Source organism: Protomyctophum bolini, assembly GCF_963924005.1.
Source record: "Protomyctophum bolini genome assembly, chromosome: 13".
In the NCBI taxonomy this organism is placed as follows: domain Eukaryota; kingdom Metazoa; phylum Chordata; class Actinopteri; order Myctophiformes; family Myctophidae; genus Protomyctophum; species Protomyctophum bolini.
The window spans coordinates 22,463,651-22,486,268 of NC_137874.1; the positions used below are offsets into that span (position 1 = coordinate 22,463,651).

At 42.2% G+C, this 22,618-nt stretch overlaps 1 protein-coding gene across 2 annotated transcripts in view; it reads right to left on the bottom strand.

Annotated features, from left to right (window-relative positions):
• Positions 1-22,618, bottom strand: part of cadm1a (cell adhesion molecule 1a) — a 313,887-nt gene that overhangs the window by 21,009 nt on the left and 270,260 nt on the right. For both annotated transcript variants that reach the window (XM_080780364.1, XM_080780365.1), the window contains exons 5-8: positions 20,394-20,552; positions 14,677-14,773; positions 11,424-11,596; positions 1,955-2,044 (exon numbers count right to left, since the gene is read on the bottom strand). In XM_080780364.1, coding sequence (XP_080636490.1) covers positions 1,955-2,044; positions 11,424-11,596; positions 14,677-14,773; positions 20,394-20,552 — 519 coding nt within the window. The remainder of the gene's footprint in view (positions 1-1,954; positions 2,045-11,423; positions 11,597-14,676; positions 14,774-20,393; positions 20,553-22,618) is intronic.

Consider the following 22,618-nt stretch of genomic DNA (forward strand, 5'->3'; position numbering starts at 1 on the left):
CTGAGATGTAGTGGAGTAGAAGTAAAAGTATTAGAAATAGGAAATACTCAAGTAAAGTACATTTGGACGTACAAATACCTCCAATTTATACTTAAGTGAAAGTACTCCACCATTGGTTTGTGGATGAATGGAATCAACTAGCAGAGCACGTCATGGCCTAGCTGCACCCTGCTTCCTTCCATGCACGTAAACATCAATAATTGAATCAAGGGCTGAAGAGGATGAGAGGGTTTCTAGTATAATGCAAGTGGTTCGTTTTCAATCAGAAATACCGACACTATGGAGCCCACATATCTCAGTGTAAAAATAAATACTACACTCGAGCACTGGTGCATACCCACCCTTCTTCTCTCCACCTGTCTAGAAGACCCGGGATGTGAACATTATGGGTGCTATTTTCGACCGAAGTCCCTAAACCTGCTATTTGGGGATTTAGCATTGCGCATTCCTGTGCAAAAGTTGCTATCTTGGGACACCAGCCTTAAACCCTCTGCCTGTCATTAATGGCACGCCTGTGTCGCTGTAGGGACGAGCCGAAGGTGTGTTCTGGATTAATTAAACACACGCTGCAGCCGCACTGAGGCGCCGATAACATAGGACATTACACCCGATGTTTGCTTCCTTACCCTCTGGCCTTTGACTGGCTCACTAAAACCATATTTGATAGACATAAGTGTCAGCTACATGTTACTGATTGATTATAGAGAATGTTATATTATTGTAATCAGTTCTTTATTTACTAAGCAATGGATTAATGAAACTGAATGGAGTGAATACCATCATGTACACCGTGCGGCACAAATCATCAGATAAAGAAAGAGAGAGAAAGAAAGAGAATGGACCATGTCAGTGTTACAGTATGTCAGGAGGGCAGGTTGCTGTGACAGGTTGCACTGACAGCAATGCAGAGAGAGAGAGTAGAGCCTCATGGTTATTACTATCAGGACTTCCAATCTTATGAGGCGTGCATGCGCACGCACGCACGCACGCACGCACGCACGCACGCACACACGCACACACGCGCACACACACACACACACACACACACACACACACACACACACACACACACACACACACACACACACACACACACACACACTAGCAAGCTAGCAAACAAAAACAAAGAATGAATAAATACATTCACAGCACATGACATTGTTCCATGAAGCTGGATGTACACCGGGGAACCTGGCAGAATATCGATGTTCACACGAAGACAATAACCTGAAAGCGAGGTGACATGGAGATGATGGCATATGCCTGTTACCCGGTGTGGCACTGGGAATGAAAGGCTCAGATGCGCACGCACACGCACGCACGGTTGAGTTCTGGGTCCTTGAGGGGATTCCACCAGCTAAATGACTGATATGAACCTATAAAAGGACCCGTAAATGCCATCTGGTTCCATTTGTAAACTCTCAAGAGTTGTGAGGCTCCGTGGCCTAATATATACCAAACTGGCGGTCCTTGAAATGAATACAAGTGTGAGAACCAATGGTTTAGATTAGCGTTTTCGGATGTTATCAGATGATTTAATCTCCATCATCAGCCCGTATCAAGACCATGCAATGGAGACAGTATGGACATTTCATACATATTGACATTGTTGACAGCAATTGTCCGACGTCGTGTTTGGCGCGTTGTCCGACTACAAACCCTAGCCCTAAATCAAACCCCAACCTCAGTCTTAACCGGCCACGTATGTAAACATAAAGCGAAATTGTTGTATACGTGTAGTGCAGTTTCACAATGTTTTCGCTTCGGAGGCAGTCATTTCACTTCCACCTTTCCTAGTCGTCTACCCACGGCAGGCAGTATGTATAGGATATGTCCATATTGCCCCCATTGCACGGTCTTGATAAGAACATATCGGCGATTATGGGTTGATAACAGTCGGGTGGTTTGGTGGCTGTGGTAGGTATAGGCCGGGGTTGAGGTGGTGATACTGTACCTTGACTGGCCTCAGGGTAGGAGATGGTGGTGGTGGTGGAGGTGGTGGAGGTGGTGGCTGTGGTGGGTATAGGGGTTGTGGTGGGAGCATCTGAATGAGGAGAAACATACATGACAACATGCGGGACGCAAATGAGTGGACAAAAAAATTATCAAATGAAAATAAAAACATATAGAGATAAAACAATGGCAGGATATGAAGGGAGAGCAACAGGCAGGGTGTGATGGTAGCTTCCTCGTTGTTTGATACATGACCAACAGCCTGTGCGGTTCTGCCTCTGTGGTGTGTGTGTGTGTGTGTGTGTGTGTGTGTGTGTGTGTGTGTGTGTGTGTGTGTGCGTGTGTGTGTGTGTGTGTGTGTGTGTACACTAGATGCCACATATACGGAGGTGAGGCTGCAGCCAGTTGTCTCGTAGTGCAGCTGGAAGTTGATTGGGTTTTTTCATTTTTAATACGTACATGTCTAACAGCACGCAGTGAACCGGGGGAATGTCAAATTGACTACACCCGGCAAGCGGTCGGCTGTTGGGAGTGATTAAACGTGTACAGACAACTCGTACCAGTGTAATACTCATGCTGTCATTATTACCAACTTGTCAAACAAAGTGCGCCAGTACATGCTTCATGTCGTCCTGGGCAGACGAGGCTGTTGGGTGACGATATCGATGAGGTTGCAAACCCATCACGACTCACGAGCTCAAACGCAAAGCAAAGGATTCAATGTAGAAAAAAGAAACACAGGTACAGTATAAAACCGATAACAGCAGAGGGAACCTATCAGAGCAAATAAACTTGAAAAACAAACGCCACGTGAGGTTCTGGAAGGTTGGCGGGGGCCAGGTTGGTACACAGGCTTTGGCTGGAGGCCATTTCTTCCTCCCCATGTAGTTCTTTTCCTTTTTACTTCATTAGCCCAGGCTGTACTCCTCTATACTCTATAGGGCCAGTAACCACAGGGGGATATCAACACTGACATTTTCCCTGTCGGAGCAGTAGGGCTGCATTGATAAGGAGCTGCAGGCAGCAGTGGTTGCTTAGAAGCCTCCCATGCTGCTCTGATTGGCCGGGAATGGACAGGAATGCCGCCGGGGGTTATTATTAAGAGACGCAGAGAAATGGGTCACTCTGGAGGCTGATTAGGAGGAAGATCGCTCAGTGGTTTAATGGAAATAAAAGCAATATAATTTAGTATAAGTGAGGAGAAAGGAAAAGATTAGTACCGTATGACGAAAAAGAGGCAGAGATATGAGGTATAATTAGTTTATAAAAGAGGATATACTGCATGCACTAAATAAATACACATCGAAAACAATTAATCAATGCATGTCCCCTCCCGGCCAGTTGAGAAAAGGTAGTATTAACAATTTAACACTGTCTTCAGCTGATCAGTATCCAAATACTTCTTGATATGCATTTTAATCCATGTTCCACTCTTTTAAATGCAGGCTTGAGAAGTACAAGGTTGAGTGGTGCAATGTAAGGAGAGAGAGAGAGAGAGGGAGAGATAAAGAGAGAGAGAGGGAGAGAGAGGGAGAGAGAGAGAGAGAGAGAGAGAGAGAGAGAGAGAGATCAGAGAGAGAGAGAGAGAGAGAGAGAGAGAGAGAGAGAGAGAGAGAGAGAGAGAGAGAGAGAGAGAGAGAGAGAAGAGAGGACACAGCTTGTGCCGATGAGCACACATGCTGGAGAGCTGACAGACTCCAGCTCAGCAGTGGTGCTGCCTAATTGGATCTATCCTGTCATGAACTGTGAGGGTCCAGCAGATGTTTGGGATCATCAGTGTCAATAGCTCATTAAATAAGTATCAATGAAGAAATAAATAAAAGGAAAGGTACTGCTACACTGCCTGGATATGTACCGTTTTATTATTCTTTGTGTCTTGGTGATACAGCTTATCAAAGCACACCGGAGCTGCCTCATTGACTTTCAAATGTGACAGGGCTGCATGTACTTTTCCACCTGCTGACTCATAAGAGGTTTGCTTGTTTCATGTCATTGGATCAGTATTTCACTTCTAAGTGAATTACGCAACAGACAGGAAGCTCTGAGACCAAGCAGGTGCTGTATCATACATGCACAAGATGTAGTTGGAACTGGGTTAAAACAGTCATTGGCCAAAAGCTACAATAATAATTATGCTTAGAAAGCGGCAAAGTATCATCTGACTGATCGAGTGATCAATGCATACAGTAGCAGAGATGCAGGGACTCAAACTTACAGATAAAGATAAAATTAACATTATGAGTTCTGTTTTTGAAGGAAGCACATTTTCAATGACCAGTGAGAACTCTGAGCACTATACTGTAATCAATTGCCTTTGGAAATAAACCTAGGCAATGTGCCGTTTGTCTTTTTTCTTACTTATTCTTTCATTCACAGTGACCAAGTAACAAAGAACACTGTCACATGGATGTAATTTGTATTGTTCACTTACAGGGAATATGAGTGTTTTTAATCAAAGCTTGTCTACTAAAGGCTTTATGCCTGGATATGCTGTAGTGTATAATGCAAACAGCAATTTAGACACCCACATTGGTGAATTTGAAGAAATGTCTCTCAGTGACTTTCTCAGTGTGTTTTGCAAATGTTTTTTTCCTCACTAATTGCAGGATCTGGTGTGTTCCACAGACAATAATACTCTTTGTATGTTTTTTGTAAATTAATGATGTGAGAAGGAGGGAAAGTGTACAGGGTCATAACTTCACAGTGAGCTAGCCTGGCATGGCCAAAATACAAGGGCATTTCTTTGTGTCTGTTGTGAGCTGTTATTTTAGATATACTTTAACTCCAGCTGATGACATTAAGTGACACTTCCTCTTTCTAACCTCATGTTGTCACTGCGTTGCATTCTGAATTATTGACTGCGAAATAAGACATTATTTCTGATGGTTTATGTTTTAGATTTAATGGTTGCACTGGAAATATCATGCCGTGATTTCTTGTTGGCTTGTTATATACAGATTAGATATAGATTACACCTCCAAACGCTACCATAAATACATGGTGCATCACCAGTATCTCCAACTTCAAGTGGATACAGTAGATATCGAAGATATTCTAACTTTAAGGACATTAATAACAACGGCTCACTTAAAACATTATTATTATTATTATTTTGATATTTTGGTCTCAGAAATGTGAGGTTTTTAAATATGTCAAACAGGACAGAGACTCTTCCAGTCTGCTGCACTATGCAGCACACGTGCAATTCTTGGACCGATATGGAAATGTTGGGCCGATTACCGATACCGATGTTTAAAATGACAATCTGGCTGATAGCTGCTACCGTACTAGTTGTCTCCACCAGGCCGAAGGCTTGGGGAGAGAGTATGTTTTGCACTCCGTCCGTGTGTCCGTGTGTGTGTCCATCTGCCCTTCTGTGTACAGCTAATCTCCGGCACCGTTAACCCGGTCGATGCCAAATTTTGCGCGCACACTCCCTGGATGCCGACGATGAACCTCGGCCTACATTTTCCAGAACGGCACCAGGAGGCCGACTTTTGAAAAACAATCTGTCCAAAAATCCCGCAAATTGTTACACACTATCTCTATAGTCATGTGTTCAAGACAGATCTGTCCGATATTTCATATTCCATCCTGATTGGCTAACATTGGCTTTCAAAGTTTGCAAGATTGGCCCGTTTTGAACAAAAAGCCTCAAATAATGAACGCAGAGTGCAATTTACGTGAAATCTTTCACAGAATTTCCTACTAAGCTGAGGAATATATCCTACCCTTTTCACATTGGCCTGTTATAGCGCCACCAACAGGTGGATTTTTGCAAAACCTATTTTTGTAACAAAATGCCTCACATCATCCAATTGCCATCCAAGGCGTAAGAAGAAATGGCACCCTTTTCACATTGGCCTATTATAGCGCCACCAGGAGGCCACAACCTGACCTGCCCTGGTGGAGACTAGTTTATTTTGTTTTGGTTGTTATTTAAACCAGTTAAACTAACAGACCTATATTATAAAACATAACAGCTTGGTATGCTGTAGATAACCAACACACCAACATAGCCAGCCCAAAATGTATAACAACAACAGATAAAGCCATCAGTGAATGTCATCTTATTTGCCAATATGCCGATGGCAGTCAACGAGGGAAATATTGGCTTATATCACAATATACGGGCTGACATTATATTGATATCGGTGCATATAATAATTACATTTAGATAGGTACTGTACATGAAACGGTGCTAATATTTGAACAGATATAGAGAGAGCTTTGCATGCATGAGAAAGCAGAAAAACAAGCCAATGAATAGTCAGAGAACAGAGTGCATTTTAGTTTCCGTTACTCAAACGAGAAATAATGAAAGAAATGGACGACGATGGCCGATGCATGTCCCACCAGCACATAAGTGCTGTATAGCTCTAATCTAGATGCTACAGCTACAATCCCAGCATTGCATTATGGTACATGTCGCATGCTTGTGTCCTCTTTTGTTCCTGTACAGCTTGGCACGCTGTGTCTCTGCCACATGCCCAGAATCTGGTTCTGTGGTAACGTGATTTCTAAAGCCAAAGTCTGGAAGAACTCCCAGAAGCATTAAGAGAAGAGGAAGCATGAAGCAAGCAAAAAGGAAAATTTCCATCAATGGGACCACTAAACGAGCCAGCGCTGTGCAATAAAATGCAGTGCTGGGTGAAGGAGCTAGGAGTAGGGAGTATAGGGGAAGGCCTCCATTATTGGGTTATCGGCAGTGCTGTAAACAAGTTCTACTCCTCTGTGCTAGAATACACTTGACTGCAAGAGGAAAGCCCTGATGTTTTTGTTGTGCCTCTGTGAAGTGGAGGGGCTGTTGAGAATTAGAGTCGTCCAGAAAGCACTAACATTGTTAGTGTCAGCTAGCTGTGTGGTGCTCTCCATCACTTAGAGTCACAATACTTGGGAATCTAATGTATGAGAGGAGATGTTGGCCACGGCCGAATTTGTTGTGGCTGCCAGGCAAGAGGGGGCAGGTTATATCGGCAGTTCGGCACATATCGTATAGGCAGCGGCCTGAACACACCGTGTCATACCTGGTGGAGTTTGAATTCAATTGATTTTACAAATTGGACCAGTAAATAAAAATTTAATAAAGTTTCAACTTTTAACCCCTTTTCTTTTTTCTTTCAATATTTTTACATTTTACAATATTTTTATGTGCATTGTAGAAGACATTGAATGCTCACAATGAGACTTTTACAACAGTACTTTCACCAAAATTAAAAGTGTGTGTGTGTGTGTGTGTGTGTGTGTGTGTGTGTGTGTGTGTGTGTGTGTGTGTGTGTGTGTGTGTGTGTGTGTGTGTGTGTGTGTGTGTGTGTGCGCGCGCGCACGCGCGCCTGCGGTACATGTAGATCTCACCTCTGCTCGTCTTTCTAACTTTGACGGAGGAGGAGGAGGATGAGGCTGTGCTAAATCATGAGTGCTCTGCTAACGGCTCACATTCAGAGGAGTGAGTGGATATTTTGCGCATGCGTTTTGTGCGCAGCCATTGTGTGGCAGGCTTGCACGAGGAGAACAAAGTGGTAAGTGGAACATTACGTGATAGGCCAGTCCCAGCACGTGGCTCACATTTACGAGTTGACAGTTCCATGTGATTTGCACATGGATAAGGCACCACAGACATCAAATCATCAATAGACTGACTCCGATTATTTTTTTTTAATGGCAGGTGATATTTTTATGTGGGGCTTTTAGATGCCCATGTGTAGCATTACTATCGCATAGATCTGCCTTTGTGTTATTCTTGCCATGGCCCGGGAGCGAGTCGGAGGATGTGAGAGGATGTGAGAATGGGTCTGTGTCCAAAAAGCCTGGAGCAATTACTGGTCCATTTACACCTCAGGCTGAGTCGGGTCTTTTTTTAACCCATACTGCGGTTGTGATTGACAGATATGACCAGGAGAAAGTAGTGTTTGGTCACAAATCACTGGTTATCTCCATCGGTTTGAAATAGTGGGGAGCAGGTGTTTTTGCTCCTGTCTGTCCGTCCTGTTCGTCCTGTTCTGTCTGTCTGTCTGTCTGTCTAGCAGCTAATCTTGGATACTGCGGGACTGATCAGCGTGTCATTTCGTAATCACACTCCCACTTTGAGGCAAGAGATCTGCACAACGAGGAGAGCACTGCAAATATGTGCAGAAACACACAGCATTGGGGACATAATACTTTTAGTAATGTTTGTTATAACTTGTATTATGTATTACTTTCAACTAAAACTAATGTTATACTGTATGCATGGATTGCTTTCTGTGCCAATTACATTTGTGCTCAAAGGAATTTAAAAAGCAAGCTTATTTATTTAGCCTGCCTGGGGCAGGTTAAACAGAATTCAATATTTCCTAGTGCGCCTACCGTTGTCATCTTATATTTCCCTTGTGCTCCTAAAATTGTCTCCAGAGTGTTTGACCTTTTCCTGTCCCTGGACTTTTGATTGTGCCTGTGGTTTGGTTGCCAATAAATTGTTTAAATAACTGCTCTGCCTCCACTTCTGCTGCATGCGTTTGGGCCCCATCTCTCCTGAAGCACATTACGAAGAGGGCAGGTTCAATGCAATGGAAAGAAATGACAATGACACAATAATGTTATTGGTGTTCAAATGCAATTTCATGACCAAACATAAACAACGCAGAAGCTGCAACACTCTCTATCACTGCAGGCGAAAGTCTAAAGCTTAAAGTGTAAATGCTGTCCGTAGCTGAATCCGGGTTATGTAATCAAGTACATTACATCTCATCTGTTCTCATCTGTCTAAACGTTTTTCTGTAGTAAAATTACTCCAGTAAAGTAATACAAATATTTATAATAGCTGGAACCCTTTGTAATTCATAGTAATGTTATTATGCAAGTGTTACTAATGCACTGTAATGTGTAATTCCCAAAGCTGCACATGTGCACCCAAAAAATAAACACAAAATACAGGCAGATGCATGCGTGAAGCGCTGGCAGTTTAGTCTACTGGTATCTGTGTGAAAAGGCAGGTGGCAATATGCCGTTTCCTGGACGTTGAGGGCACTCGTACTGTTACCACCGCCATTCACGCCTTTTTTTAATGTTTTTTTGTGGCTTTCGCCTTTTATTTTATATTATTATAATAGAAAACCTATAATATTAGATAGGATAGACAGTAGGCTGACAGGACGCCCACCTTGCCGACATCGCCTTTTCACGCCTTTTTACTGTGTCCTGTACTCGTAACACTTCGGTTCGGGTGCAATGAAAAAAAAAGGAAATTAAAGTTCCGCTGGCTTATGCTGTCTATAGGAACGCAGTTTTTAGAATCGTGATATCTCAGATTCTTCTTTTTGGCTCAAAACAAGCTTGATTTGTGGCTCATTTCTCTAAACGATATGATCCTCGGTTACAAAATGTATGTTATGTGTGAATTAAATAACAATCGCGGGGCCTGTTACATAGCGATTATTCACTTCCTGGGTCTCGGTTTCCGAGTGAAGGGGCTTACTAATTAAGAGTCTCGCCGTATTAAAAGACTGGGCGGCAGTTCTGGATTACACTTTTCCGACACCAGATGGCAATGTTGGCGGTAAATGAGTTGAACCAGAGTCATTGTTCAAACTCCTGTAATCATCTGTTTAGCAAATCCACTTTTTCTTTGTTAAATCCTTCTGAAAAGCCATATCATTTCTCCATGGACCCAGGAGCTAGCAGAAATTATATGAGAAAGTCATTTTGGCCATTGAAAATGTCCTGCTTTGGGAGCAAACGTTATTGGTATCAATGGTATCAGTGTGTAATTGGATAAGGCTGGGGGACGGAGGGACAGGGGGAGAAATGACATTTTGGATTAACAGAGAGCCACAGAGAAAAGAGTGATGATGATGATGGCCGATGGAAGGAAGGAAGGAGATGAAGAGAAAAGAGATGCAGAGGCACTATATTGTAGTACTGTACACACTGTGTGTGAATAACAATGTTATGAATTATGACCTTCCACAGCTACTGTCAGGGGGTTGTAGTAAAGGGAAAGGTTATGAAGTAAGCCTACATAAATGAAAATTTTCCTTTTCTTGGCGCGCGTGCACAACTGCACACACACACACACACACACACACACACACACACACACACACACACACACACACACACACACACACACACACACACACAAGCAATGTTCCAGCTGACTTTGAAGTTAATATTTGATGCAGTCAATGTAAGAGACACATAATATATATCATCAAACTTGACCTTTAAATAATGACATGGTGGTAGTAGTGTATCTAGTGATGACCAGAAATTATAATGAGTAACAAATATCAACAAAAGGCCCGGTCGAAGGTCGCACCAGAAAATGTCAGAATGAAATTAATTAGTTATTGTGAGACCAGAGCTTGGTGAACAAAATCGTTTCCTCCAAATGTTTTAGTGCAGTGCAAGCGTATTTAGCAGAGGACAAAAGGAAGCATACAGTAATCAGCATTAGCTCGTTACACAGTAGCTCCAACCATGTACTGTACGTACTCCTGCCTTGCGAGCGTCATGACTTACTGCAAAACACACACTGCATCTATACAGTGTGTCAATGTATGTGGTGGCAGATCAGAAATGTAAAAGAAAACAGGGTTGTCTGATACAGCTAAAAATATATCTTTCCCCTAAATGCTTCCACCCAAATGAATTTAACTCACATGCCAAATATCACCGTTGTACATACTAGCGTTTTAAAATAATTAAAAAGAAACAGCGGATTTGTCATCATAATGCGACGTTATGATGACGAAACCGGAAATCAAGTCATCATCTGGGCTGCTAGGGCTTCTGGGAAATTGAGCTCAATGTAAGTGACTACAATGCCTCATGGAGGCGGATTGTAATGGCCGCTGGTGCTGATGATCATAACATGCCGACGGACCATTTTTCAGATTTTTTACGTTGAAAGCTGCAAATACTTCAGTGTATGCTCTAAAGGTAATAAAACAATCGCGGCAGCGTAGAATATTTGATTAAATAGCGGGTAACACGTTTTATGGAGTCAAACTGTTAACATTCAGTAGATTTTCTGTGGTCTGGGGTTTTCTGGCTCAAACAAATGCTCTGATATTCCTGCTGTTTGTGATGTAGGAGCCAGAAAATCCCATATATGTCAATGGGATTTGCCAGCAGATGTCACTGTTTTGACTGTTTTGCCTGTTTTCATTCATTGCAGCTCAGGCTTCCAAACCCCAGAGAAAACTCCAGACCACAGAAAATCCACTGAATGTTCAAAGTTTTTGGGTGTAATTGAGGTCATAAAACCTAAAAGAATAAAATTTTATGAAAATTAATGTCATGAAACCTTTAAGGGTTAAGAGATGGACCAGGGTTTTCCCATCAGCAGAAGGCAGTGGTGAGAAACTCTACAGGGCATGAGCGACTGCAGAGGAATAAAGTTTAAACCTGAAGTGATGACGAGTGAGAACGCAGGCTAACAACACGGAGGAGACGTACAGTATACAGTAGCCTCCCTGACGCCAACGTACCATAAACGTAGAGGATGTAGTCGTCGTAGGACTCGCCCACGGCGTTGGCGGCCAGGCAGCGGTACGTTCCGTTGTACGACTTGTTGAGGTTCTCGATGTACAGGTCACTGCCCGTGATGACGGCGTGGGACGGCACGTCGTCGTCCACCTTCACCCAGCTGATCCGCTGCGGCCTGAAACGAAGGCGACGAAATGAACGTCATCCTGTTATTATCAGCACTATATATCCTGTTGTCAGTTCAAATTGAGGGTTGTTAAGAGGTGCACGCACATCCACACATTTCAACGGGTGCAGGGTCCAAAAGAATAACCAAGAAAGGAAAGAGCGGAAAACAATAGGTTTTGGCCTCAGGGGCCTTCGTCAGGTATTCTCTAGGGGCCTTCGTCAGGTATTCTCTAGGGGCCTTCGCCACGGCGTCAGTATACCTGACGAAGGCCCCTGTGACGCCCAAACGTTGTATTGTTTTCAATAAATTGTTTTGGGATCTTTTAGAACGGTGTGCGGATCTTCTCTTTCTATTCTTTGTTGTTGGTTATTATCAGCACTATATCCAGTGGTGGAAAAAGTACTCAAATGTTTTACTTAAGTAAATATATAAATAGTGCAGTGTAGTATTCAAAATGTACTCAAGTAAAAGTACAAAAGTATTGGCATCAAAATGTACTTAAAGTACTAAAAGTACTCATATTGCAGAATGTCCCATTTCACATGTTCATGATCTACAAGCTCACAATGCGTCGCAGTGCGACACATTGTGAGCTTGTAGATCTGCTATTTTTGAGTTGAGCTTGTTTTTTTTTATATAAACCACCCGTCCACAGACCTCCCCACATACAAACCCACATACATAGAAGACAGCAGAGTTAAAGCATAATAACAATAATAATAATGAAAATTAAATACAAAAAACGTAGAAAAAACAAAACAAAAAAACAAAACAAAACAAGAGACAAATCTACTATAGAGAAATTAAGTTGTTTCCGGAAGCAATAGATCCAGACTGAGATAGCTGAAAATAACTAAACTAACCTATAACATTTCTGATACAGGTAAGGACAAACTTTCCATATAATTCAAATAAGGTCGCCAAATCTTCAAAAACACAACTGTTCATTTCTGAGAACTGAGTTGTGCTTGTTTTTCAGGCTTGCGTTGCCGCGCCCCTCATGAGCAGACCTGTCGTTGATCCAGGCGACAATGTCTGCATTAATCCCTTCTACAAGTAGGCCTACCTTAATTCTGACAACACAAAATAGGTGAGAATCTGGATAATTTTACTTGCCAGCACATGGGAGGACCTGTGTATGAAAGGATGAAAATGTATCGGCACACTGGAATTAAAGTTTTGAAATTATGGGGAAAAAAGCATTAATGTACTGTATTTCAATATCTGTGCTTCTCTCATGTAAATACAGGAACATAATGTTGTTTTCCCTTCGACTTCCATTGTTCAGGCATGTGTGCACGTGTAGGTGGACGTGTCACAGTGTAGGAGGATGTATTGGCAGTCTTTGCCACCTCTCTGACTCGGCAGGAGTCTGTGACAATGAGCTTGTAGAGCCGTGCACACTGTTGTGCACCTCTATTTGGCCCCCGCAACTTCCAATATAGCCACAATATTAGCACACTGTTAATTCTCTTGAGCACTAACAGTGCCGTAGCCTCTCTTGTCACGTTCTGAGTTGGAGTTGTTCCCTCACCTGAAAAAGAGATTTCTGGGCACAGGAAATTTAACTTTATTTAAAAACGCAGCAGTGTGCAGCAGTGTCCATGACAACGGAGAAACCTTGTAGAGTCAGAATAAAAATTAATTCACAGAAAAAAGACATTCCCAAGATGTAGAGAGAGAAATTACCTAGAAAAGCGAGAAAGTGGTTTAATTTGGGGGGGGGGGGGGGGGGGTCAAAGGGAATGCTCTCATACAAGGGAATGAGAGCAGGAGAGAGAAGACAGACAGACGCAGAATGTGCGTGTGTGGATGCGGGGGGGGGGGGTTGCTGCAAGGAGAGTGGAAGGGCGGCCGTCTAGAATACAAATGGCCACATGCAGCCGAGGCAGCCTGCGCTATCTGCTGGTAATGACTGCACAACTCTCACCAGCGCTAATGAAAATGACTTACAATTCCCTGCTCTCTGTATTGATTGTGTTTTCATCTTTATATACAGAGAGAGAGAGAGAGAGAGAGAGAGAGAGAGAGAGAGAGAGAGAGAGAGAGAAAGAGAGAGACAGAGAGACAGAGAGAGACTGAGCTTGTATCCATGACACACCAGCCAAGTACAGTACAGTATGTAAACTGCAGTGTGGTATGGATGTATACCCTAAGTTACAGAGACTGAAAAAAAAGGGGAGAAAGGGTCTGTGTGTGCGTGTATGGTGCATGCACGCACACATGCACCAATCAAAAGAAAGAAAGGGCCTGTGTGCGCGTGTATGGCGCATGCACGAATCAAAAGAGAGAGCACAGAAGTTCATTGTATTTGTGTTACGCCGTGCTTACCAATTCAAATTAGGAACACATTAAAATGATCAGACATGATTCCAGTTTTCGTTCCTGTTTGTCACGTACTGTATGTCCACTGTCCAAATTGGATGTTAGAGGTGAGACCTGTGTCAGCTCCCATCACTTGATGACCAGGCCACTGTACGTGTTAACGTCTGGAACCCCAAATCAGATCTTTGACTTATCCAGATTGGAATCAGATTGGTTTTCATTTGAAAACCACACGGAATCAGAATTTTGAATCCAACTTCAATCTGGATAGGAATTCAGATTTGCGCTGGATTTGGCCATAATGGCTGTGGCCTTTGAACTCGCTGAGATGACATCAACGTTCCCCTACATGTGTAGCCATTGCTCTCTCCTGTAGCGCTCTAGCTTAATGCATGTGCTTCCTGCAATGCATTAACATCACATAAGCTGGCTAACTGTGTGCACCCGCCCTGGAATGCTAATGTCCTTCTATCCAACAAGACAGAGAGCTTCCCATCTCTCTTTTGGAGTCAGGTATGAAACATTGAAATAATTACATATTCATATGCAATATGCACACATTCTCTGAAGGTATGCGCACACAGTACACATGATTGAATGTGCATGTGAGTGCATGCTTGCATTCTCTCCCCATTCACACAGTATATCACTAATTGTATGTATATCTAACCCCTGTGGGGGTGTGCGTGCGTGTGCGTGTGCGTGTGCGTGTGTGTGTGTGTGTGTGTGTGTGTGTGTGTGCATGCGTGACTGTGCCTTACTGTGGTTTGCCTTTAGCCAAACATGTCAGTTCTAGATTTTCGCCTTCCCTGGTCAGACCCTGTGGAAACTCCACCAATATCTTCACTTCTGGTTTGTCTGGAAAAATGAGAAGAATAAGAGAGGGGGTTATTGATATTTACTAATGAAGTGTAATAATTAAACACATGAACATTTTTCATTAAATTCTGCTAAAACAACATCATGTAAAAGTGTACATTTTAAAGTAAAATGATCACATTTCCCTTCCTTCAATGTTTCACCGCAGCACAACAGAGGTTGGAGGCAAGGCATTTTGACAGCTAGCTTTCAGATTTGACCAGTGCAGATAATAATATAGAGAATCTGTTTCCAAGAGAAATTGATATACGCCTTTTAAAGGAATCATTAACAACCACCTCCGACACCACGAGTCTGTCCTGGAATATATCCGTATAGTCATGAACATTTACATCATCTCGAACAACAACAACCACCACCACCATGAGTTTTTCCTGGAGCAGATCCTTTGTGGCGAACGTGTCAACTGGAGAGAAGATCCAAATATAATAGAAAATAGCGATGCAAACACACAGCCTAATGATTAATGCATGTTCCTGGGAGCTATGCCTTTGGAACACAACTTTACTTTGAATAAGGGTGAAAAATGTATCGTAATGCTCACTTGTTCAACAAGGTGACATTAACATATAGCTACCGTAAAACAATGCTTTTACTACATAATTGCATCTCTTTTTTCTCCAGACTTGTTCACTGCCTTAACTCTTTTCACTGTAGCAAGTATTTATACAGTATTTAGGGGTTATACAGTATTTAGTATTTATACAGTATTTAGGAAATTACAAAAATAGAGAATATTAGACTGTTGGAAAATACAAAATAATTGAGTTAATGTTGATTTGACACTAGGTGCTGCTATAACATATGAGATACAGTATATGAGGTTGAATTCCTATAGTATAGTTAAGTACAATTAACATACAACATACATCTTAAAGATTCCACTTACATGTATTCATTATAATGACTTTTATTAATTTATTAATGTGACTTACTAGGTCACTGGGATAATAATAACAACTGGAAATATGCAATCCAATTGTGAGTGTGTTTGCCTATCTACAGTATATTACATATTACATATTGTGATATTGCATAATATTGTATATTGTAGCTGCCTTCAATTAGGTAGGGCATGTAATCACCAATAACAACAGTCTGTTTGCCTATCGGCAACCATCCATCTATAAATGCACCACGTCTCTGTATGTCTGTATGACATGTATGTGTGTACGGCTGTAATGCACGTAACTCTATAGAACCGTTCTCCCCACCGACTTCACAGACACAAGTTCCACACCACCACAGGGAGTGCAGTGCCCGGTGTCGATTCGGTCGGACCCACAGTTGTCCAGAACCACCACAAAAGGCCTCTGCCTGGGCTCTGGACCATCCATTCATTGTCAATGGGAATTTAATTTGTGTAGGACAAAAATAGCCGATTTGCTCATACACAAAGTATGAAGTAAATTCTCCAATCATTGCCAATGGAATTTAATGTTTGTGTTAGGACAAAAATCTACACTCTAGCTGAATATAGGAGGGGCTAGCGCCCCTCAATAATAACAATAACAAGTATCGAGTGAACAGCTAACACACTGTAGTAATGGATAGTGAAATGCCCAAAACAAGGACAGGCAGCGAGCGACAGCCACAAACCCGTTGTGGTCTGGAAGCGTCATTCAAAACCCTGATGGGTTGCGTGAAGGGGGAGCTGATGGTCAAGATTCAATGTATTCCTCGAGCAAACAGGACGGCTCTATTAGCTCAATGGTAAAAGCTTTGGCACTTAAGCAGGAAACCAGGTTAAAATCTGGGGTAGAAGAGGAATGTTGCATAGTGCTGCTTTTTGGTTGTGAATGGCTTCCCCATTACAGTCTCATTTTGTCTCTTGCCAGAGGAACATTTTGTCAACAGTTCACTGGTCTTGACATGCTGTCCACTGACCTTTTAGCTCTGTCAGAAACAACCTTTGGCTCGTCCATTATCATGACTGCTTGATGTTTCACATCATTCAACCTCTACAACACCTCCTCCAATCACTGTGATGGACAGTCTGCTGAAAAGATCTACAACGCTGCAACCATCAGCTCTCAAGTTCCAGCCATATTTCTTTCTCTCTCTCCAGTTTGGAATAACATGACATCCACAACATTTAGCTTTAAATTAGCTCATATTGCTCATGACTCCTGTATTGGGAAGAGATCTAGTGCTTGCTGTTGTTTGCCGAATCGTTTGAGGGTAGACTTTACCCCACATAAACTGAAGACAGCTGGCTAGATTTGGATCTTAAAATGAATGGAAGGCATCAAATAATTAACCACCATACCTTTCGTCTAGCTGAATAAAATCAAACAACAATAACTGGCACTGACATAATGGGTTTTAAGCAGTTTAAGTAAAAACAACCCATCTCCCAAGGGTCTAGCGCATTGTAACGGGGATACTCCTGCATGTTACCGGCTGATAGCCACTTCCGACCTATTACAGTTAAAACTAAGGATGAAACTTAATTTGGGCCTCTGGGACGGAATTAATGGAAATATAAGTGACATATTTATCTGATGACTGGTTGGCTAAGCTAGAGCTTATTGTCAGGCAATTCTGCTCGTCTGCTTTATTCCCTGACAGTTTGTAGACAGTACAATTCTCACTTTTAAGTCTTAGGGGCCTATTATTTGGCAGGCGGATTGCCTGAAGCGTGCAGTGAACAGCCAAACTGACCATTTCTGGAAGTGAAATGTTGTCTACCTGCCTGCATGTGTTTGGTGTTGCCTTATTGCCCAATATGACAATTATGAACACAGATGCATTATAATGACTTCTGTTCTTGTAACCAAGTGGACCCGTACAGGACACTTAGTTTATGCATTGTCCTGACTTTTCATGACATGTACATCTCAATCATTATTAACCACATTATCATGTTACAATATTGACTTAATTTTTATAATAACGATAATGTTCTCCTTCTTTGTGGGTTTTGGAAAGAGGATCAGTTCCTGTAAATGTATTCTTTGTTGGTGTAAATCTGTGATTGGCTAGGGCCAATCCTTCCATAAACATTAGATCCGCTAGCTCACACCACATCGCAGTTCAACAAAGTGACATATTTCTCTGATGACTGACTGGTTGACAAGCGTTGTTAGCTTGTAGATCGGCTATTTTGCTTTGATTATCATTTACATAACGGACCCATGTTTTACTCGTTTCAAAGACAAATATTGTACTTTTGACTCCTCTACATTTCTCGGAAGGAGAAAAAATTTATTATGAAATAACCACTAATTTGCACCATTCCCCGCTCACCGGGTTGGACAAGGTCAAACAGCATAATAGCGAGGTGCATTGATCGTTCATTGTTATTTTCATCACACTAGTTGGTAGAGGTGCTCCCAGTCGTCTCCACAATAATTGTCTGTTTCACTTTGGTATGAATCTCTATGCTGCCTTGAATGCAACACAACTGCTGTGGCATGATGTCCACTATATTGTATTGCAATTTTGAACAGATAATATTTAAACATTTAAAAGTAACAATGGAAAATATAGGTTTGAAAATGCTTTCAAACCAAGAAGCACAGCAATGAGTTGGACACTTGGAATTAAGATTCCATTTGAATGGCTTACAGCATCATTTTATCCAGGGTGGTGAGTTCTATCGTCCTTCTCAGTGCTCTTTCAGAAGCTCTTTTGTAGGGTCAAAGAACAGAGCAGTCTTGGAACAAAAGCTGAAATCGATATGTCTTTCAATGCTTTATATTCAACCACTGGCGAGTCTGGTGTATTATTGCAGAGTTGAAAATACTACTGCTGGCTAACAAGGAAAATCTGAGCATCAATGGCCTTTTGTAAGAAACCCGTCATGGCCTTCATAGCATTTAATGAAACAATGATCTGGAAGTGGGTAATTCTTCCTCAACAGCCATTAAATGGTCCGTTTGCATTTATTTGAAAAGCTAAGACCCCAATGTGATTGAAGAAGGGAGCCTTACTGTATAAACCATTCTGCTGAGAACAAGGAGAGGGACACACACACACACACACACACACACACACACACACACACACACACACACACACACACACACACACACACACACACACACACACACACACACACACACACACACACACACACACACACACACACACACACACACACACACACACACACACACACACACACACACACACACACACACACACACACACACACACACACACACACACACACACACACACACACACACACACACACACACACACACACACACACACACACACACACACTAGGCCAGCTAGGACCATACATACTATAATGTGCCTTTACATCACAGCTGCATTTTGGCCTGTTTGTTTACCCAGCATAAAAATGTAACATAACAATAATGTTCTTACTACTTAAAGATCATCAACAGTGGACTAAACTCTGTCTGCCCTTCCCAGCCAACACCAGACATTCTTTGTCTGGCTATCCATTTGCCTAAATCACAGTGTCATTGGCTGGTGCTTAATCTTTGTGATGGACACGGGCGACATGCCAAGATTTCTACTCAGCGGGCAGCGGCATACATGGATTTAGATAACAAGCCCTGGCCTGGATATCGTCTCCACTCTGGGCACTACATGTTCTGTCCTGCAACTTCTAACAACGTGCAATGTCAACCAACATTCTCATCTTACAAAAGAAAGCAAACATGAAAGCTGCTGTAGTGTGAAGTCGCAATGGTGGAACTTTTGATCAGGAACACAAACTGTGCCGGATCCAGATACTGCCGTCCCACTGGAAATGAACTGGCGTCTATGGTAGGCGAGGGAGCCATTATCATTATGGTAACTGAATTATTTGCTTTATAATGTGCCTCACCTCATAAGCACTCAAGACAGAGCTATCCATCGTCCCGCGGCCAGATGAACTAGTGACCGTAAAGGGAGACGGAGACGCAAGCAGGAAATAGAGCAGAGCAGTTTGCACTGCTCATGAGCATCAACAAACATTACAGGCTTATTTAATTTCTTTGTCCCCTGACAATGCGTTGCTTTTTCCTTTTTCCATTTACTATTACAGAGTGAACTCCATTAGCAAGTCCCATGCACTCAACAATTTCAACACTCATCATCTCACACAATGTAATGTGGGAGTAATGCACCCAAGACAAGCCATACAAGCCATACAGCAATGCGGTTTATAGATAGTTGTGATTTCTTGAGCTAGCCTTCTAAATTAATTAATTCAAGTTTAAAAGGTATCATTATTTTAGGGGAGATCAAAGACAAGTTCATGGATTGGCACGATGGTCAGCTGACTGGAGAGTGATAGATGGGTGAAGAGTGATCTGATTTTCTGATTTATGTATATATTGGCGATTAGGAAAGATAGATGCACAAGGAGCATTAAGAGGTCATGCCATGCCAGACGTCCATGAGTCTAAGTTATCACAGGGAAACATAATTCCCCAATAATTAGGACTAATTAGGACTCAATACTCCAAAACAATCAACTAACCATGTATCATCATATGTCAGTATACATTGTGATATGCAGGTGTCAGGGGTGATTAAATATGTAAAAGGTACACACTACACAGTAACTTAGTAAATGACTTGTGTGTCCTGTGGTTATTTCCATGTGTGCATTGTGTTATTATTGTCTTACATTGCACCTCGAGGTACTTCTGTGCTTGGAAGTCCTTGACTGCGGGGTGGTCGACGATGCACATCACTGGCACGCCATCATCCTCCTTGCTGACAGTGAATGTTAGCCGACTCGTTACTGTGTACATCTTGTCATATGCGAGTTCCACTTTTGGCTTTCCTGAGGAAAGAACAAATACAAACACTTATTATTATCCCACGATCATTTTCACCTGGTGCCAATGCCTCCCTAAGCAGTATTCCTGATCACTACTCCCCCTCTGCCAACTTGGGGAGAGCCCCAAACTGAGCTCATGCTTCCTTCAATGCATGAGGAGTGAACAGGTTGCTTCTTGTCACCTGACAGGGGGGCGAGTTTCCCCGGTAGGACGCACTGTAGCGCGTGGAAGGAACACGTTATTCCAACCAGTTCCGTTACGTTCCATTAAGCACCCCGGCTGACCAGAGGGAGGCAGTAAAGAGACCAGTATAGAGACCATGTTTTTTGTGAGGGTAGCTATCCTAGGGACACTGGGAGAACATGCAAACTCTACTCAGAAAGGCCCTTTCGCAAATTTAACCCACATTTTAAAACTGTTCTATAGCCGATTTGCATCGAAACGTTGTGAGCCATAATCCATACTTCAATATAGCCAATCTGGCTATTTGAACTAAAATTTTTTTTTTCAAAATAGTAAAAAAATATAATCATAAAAAAAGGCAAAAGGCAAATAAATGTAGGCATAAAGGGAAAGGCACTGCCGAAAATAAGCCCCCAATCAGAATGAATCTCATAAATTGTGTCGATTTTCTTTGTTGCTCTATAAAGCATTATGTAACAAACCTGTTCAATTAAAAGCTTCACGATTTAAATTAGGCTGCAGAACATAATGACACCTTGTAATAACAGCACAACCTTGTGATATTACTATGCAGAGTGAGGTCTGTGAAGTGTCCTTGGGAGTGGTCAGAGGAGGTGAATCAGCTGAAACTAACCTGTCAGGGGCCGCTGTGCCATTTCATGAAGTGAGATATAGTGTATACGTAGTGTTGTGTCCAACAAGCTTCCATGTGCTCTGTTTCCCCACACCAATTAGTAGCTGCACTGCGACACTCGCAAACTACAATGAATAGACTAACTCAAATCATGAAGGCAGCGTCCAATTGCTGTGAAACTTTGCACGCACATTTCCACTACGTTGAGAAACAAACAAACAATAAAAAAAAACATGTTTATAATACTCCTACACATTTTGTCCAAACATCACAAACGCTCCTGACCTGGTGGAGACCTGTGCTCCGAGGAGCACTTAATTGTTCTACTCTTATACGTTTCCTGCTGGTGTAGGGCAGGGTCATTGTTTTATCTCCCTGCTGGTGTAGGATGATAAAACCATTTCTATTTATAGTCTTCCTGCTGGAGTAGGTCATTGATTGATTCATCCATTTGTACGTCTTCCTGCAGGCGTAAGGAAGGGTCATTGTTTTATCCATTTTGTAGAGTATTCCTGCTGGAGTATACGACACTTACGACAGGGTCCGTGTTTTATCCATCTATTCTGTACAGTGTTCTTGCAGGGATAGAGCATGGCCATTGTTTTATCCATTTTGTAGAGTCTTCTTGGACAGGGCCATTGTTTTAACCATTTTGTAGAGTCTTCTTGGACAGGGCCATTGTTTTAACCATTTTGTAGAGTCTTCTTGGACAGGGCCATTGTTTATCCATTTGTAGAGTCTTCTTGGACAGGGCCATTGTTTTAACCATTTTGTAGAGTCTTCTTGGACAGGGCCATTGTTTTATCCATTTTGTAGAGTCTTCTTGGACAGGGCCATTGTTTTAACCATTTTGTAGAGTCTTCTTGGACAGGGCCATTGTTTTAACCATTTTGTAGAGTCTTCTTGGACAGGGCCATTGTTTTAACCATTTTGTAGAGTCTTCTTGGACAGGGCCATTGTTTTATCCATTTGTAGAGCCCTGCTGGGTAGGGCATGGGTCTAGGGCAGGAGTCATTGAAATCACCCTGTGGTTTTCTTGAGGCTAAATCACTGCTCTCTGGCCCCTGTCAATCAATAAAGTACCCTCCTCCTTCATCAGCACAAGCTGTCTCTCTCTCTCTCTCTCTCTCTCTCTCTCTCTCTCTCTCAATTCAAAGGAGCTTTATTGGCATGAGAAAACATACGTTTACATTGCCAAAGCAAAAGTGGAACAAGATAAAACAATAAAATAAACGTGTAAACAGAGCTGTG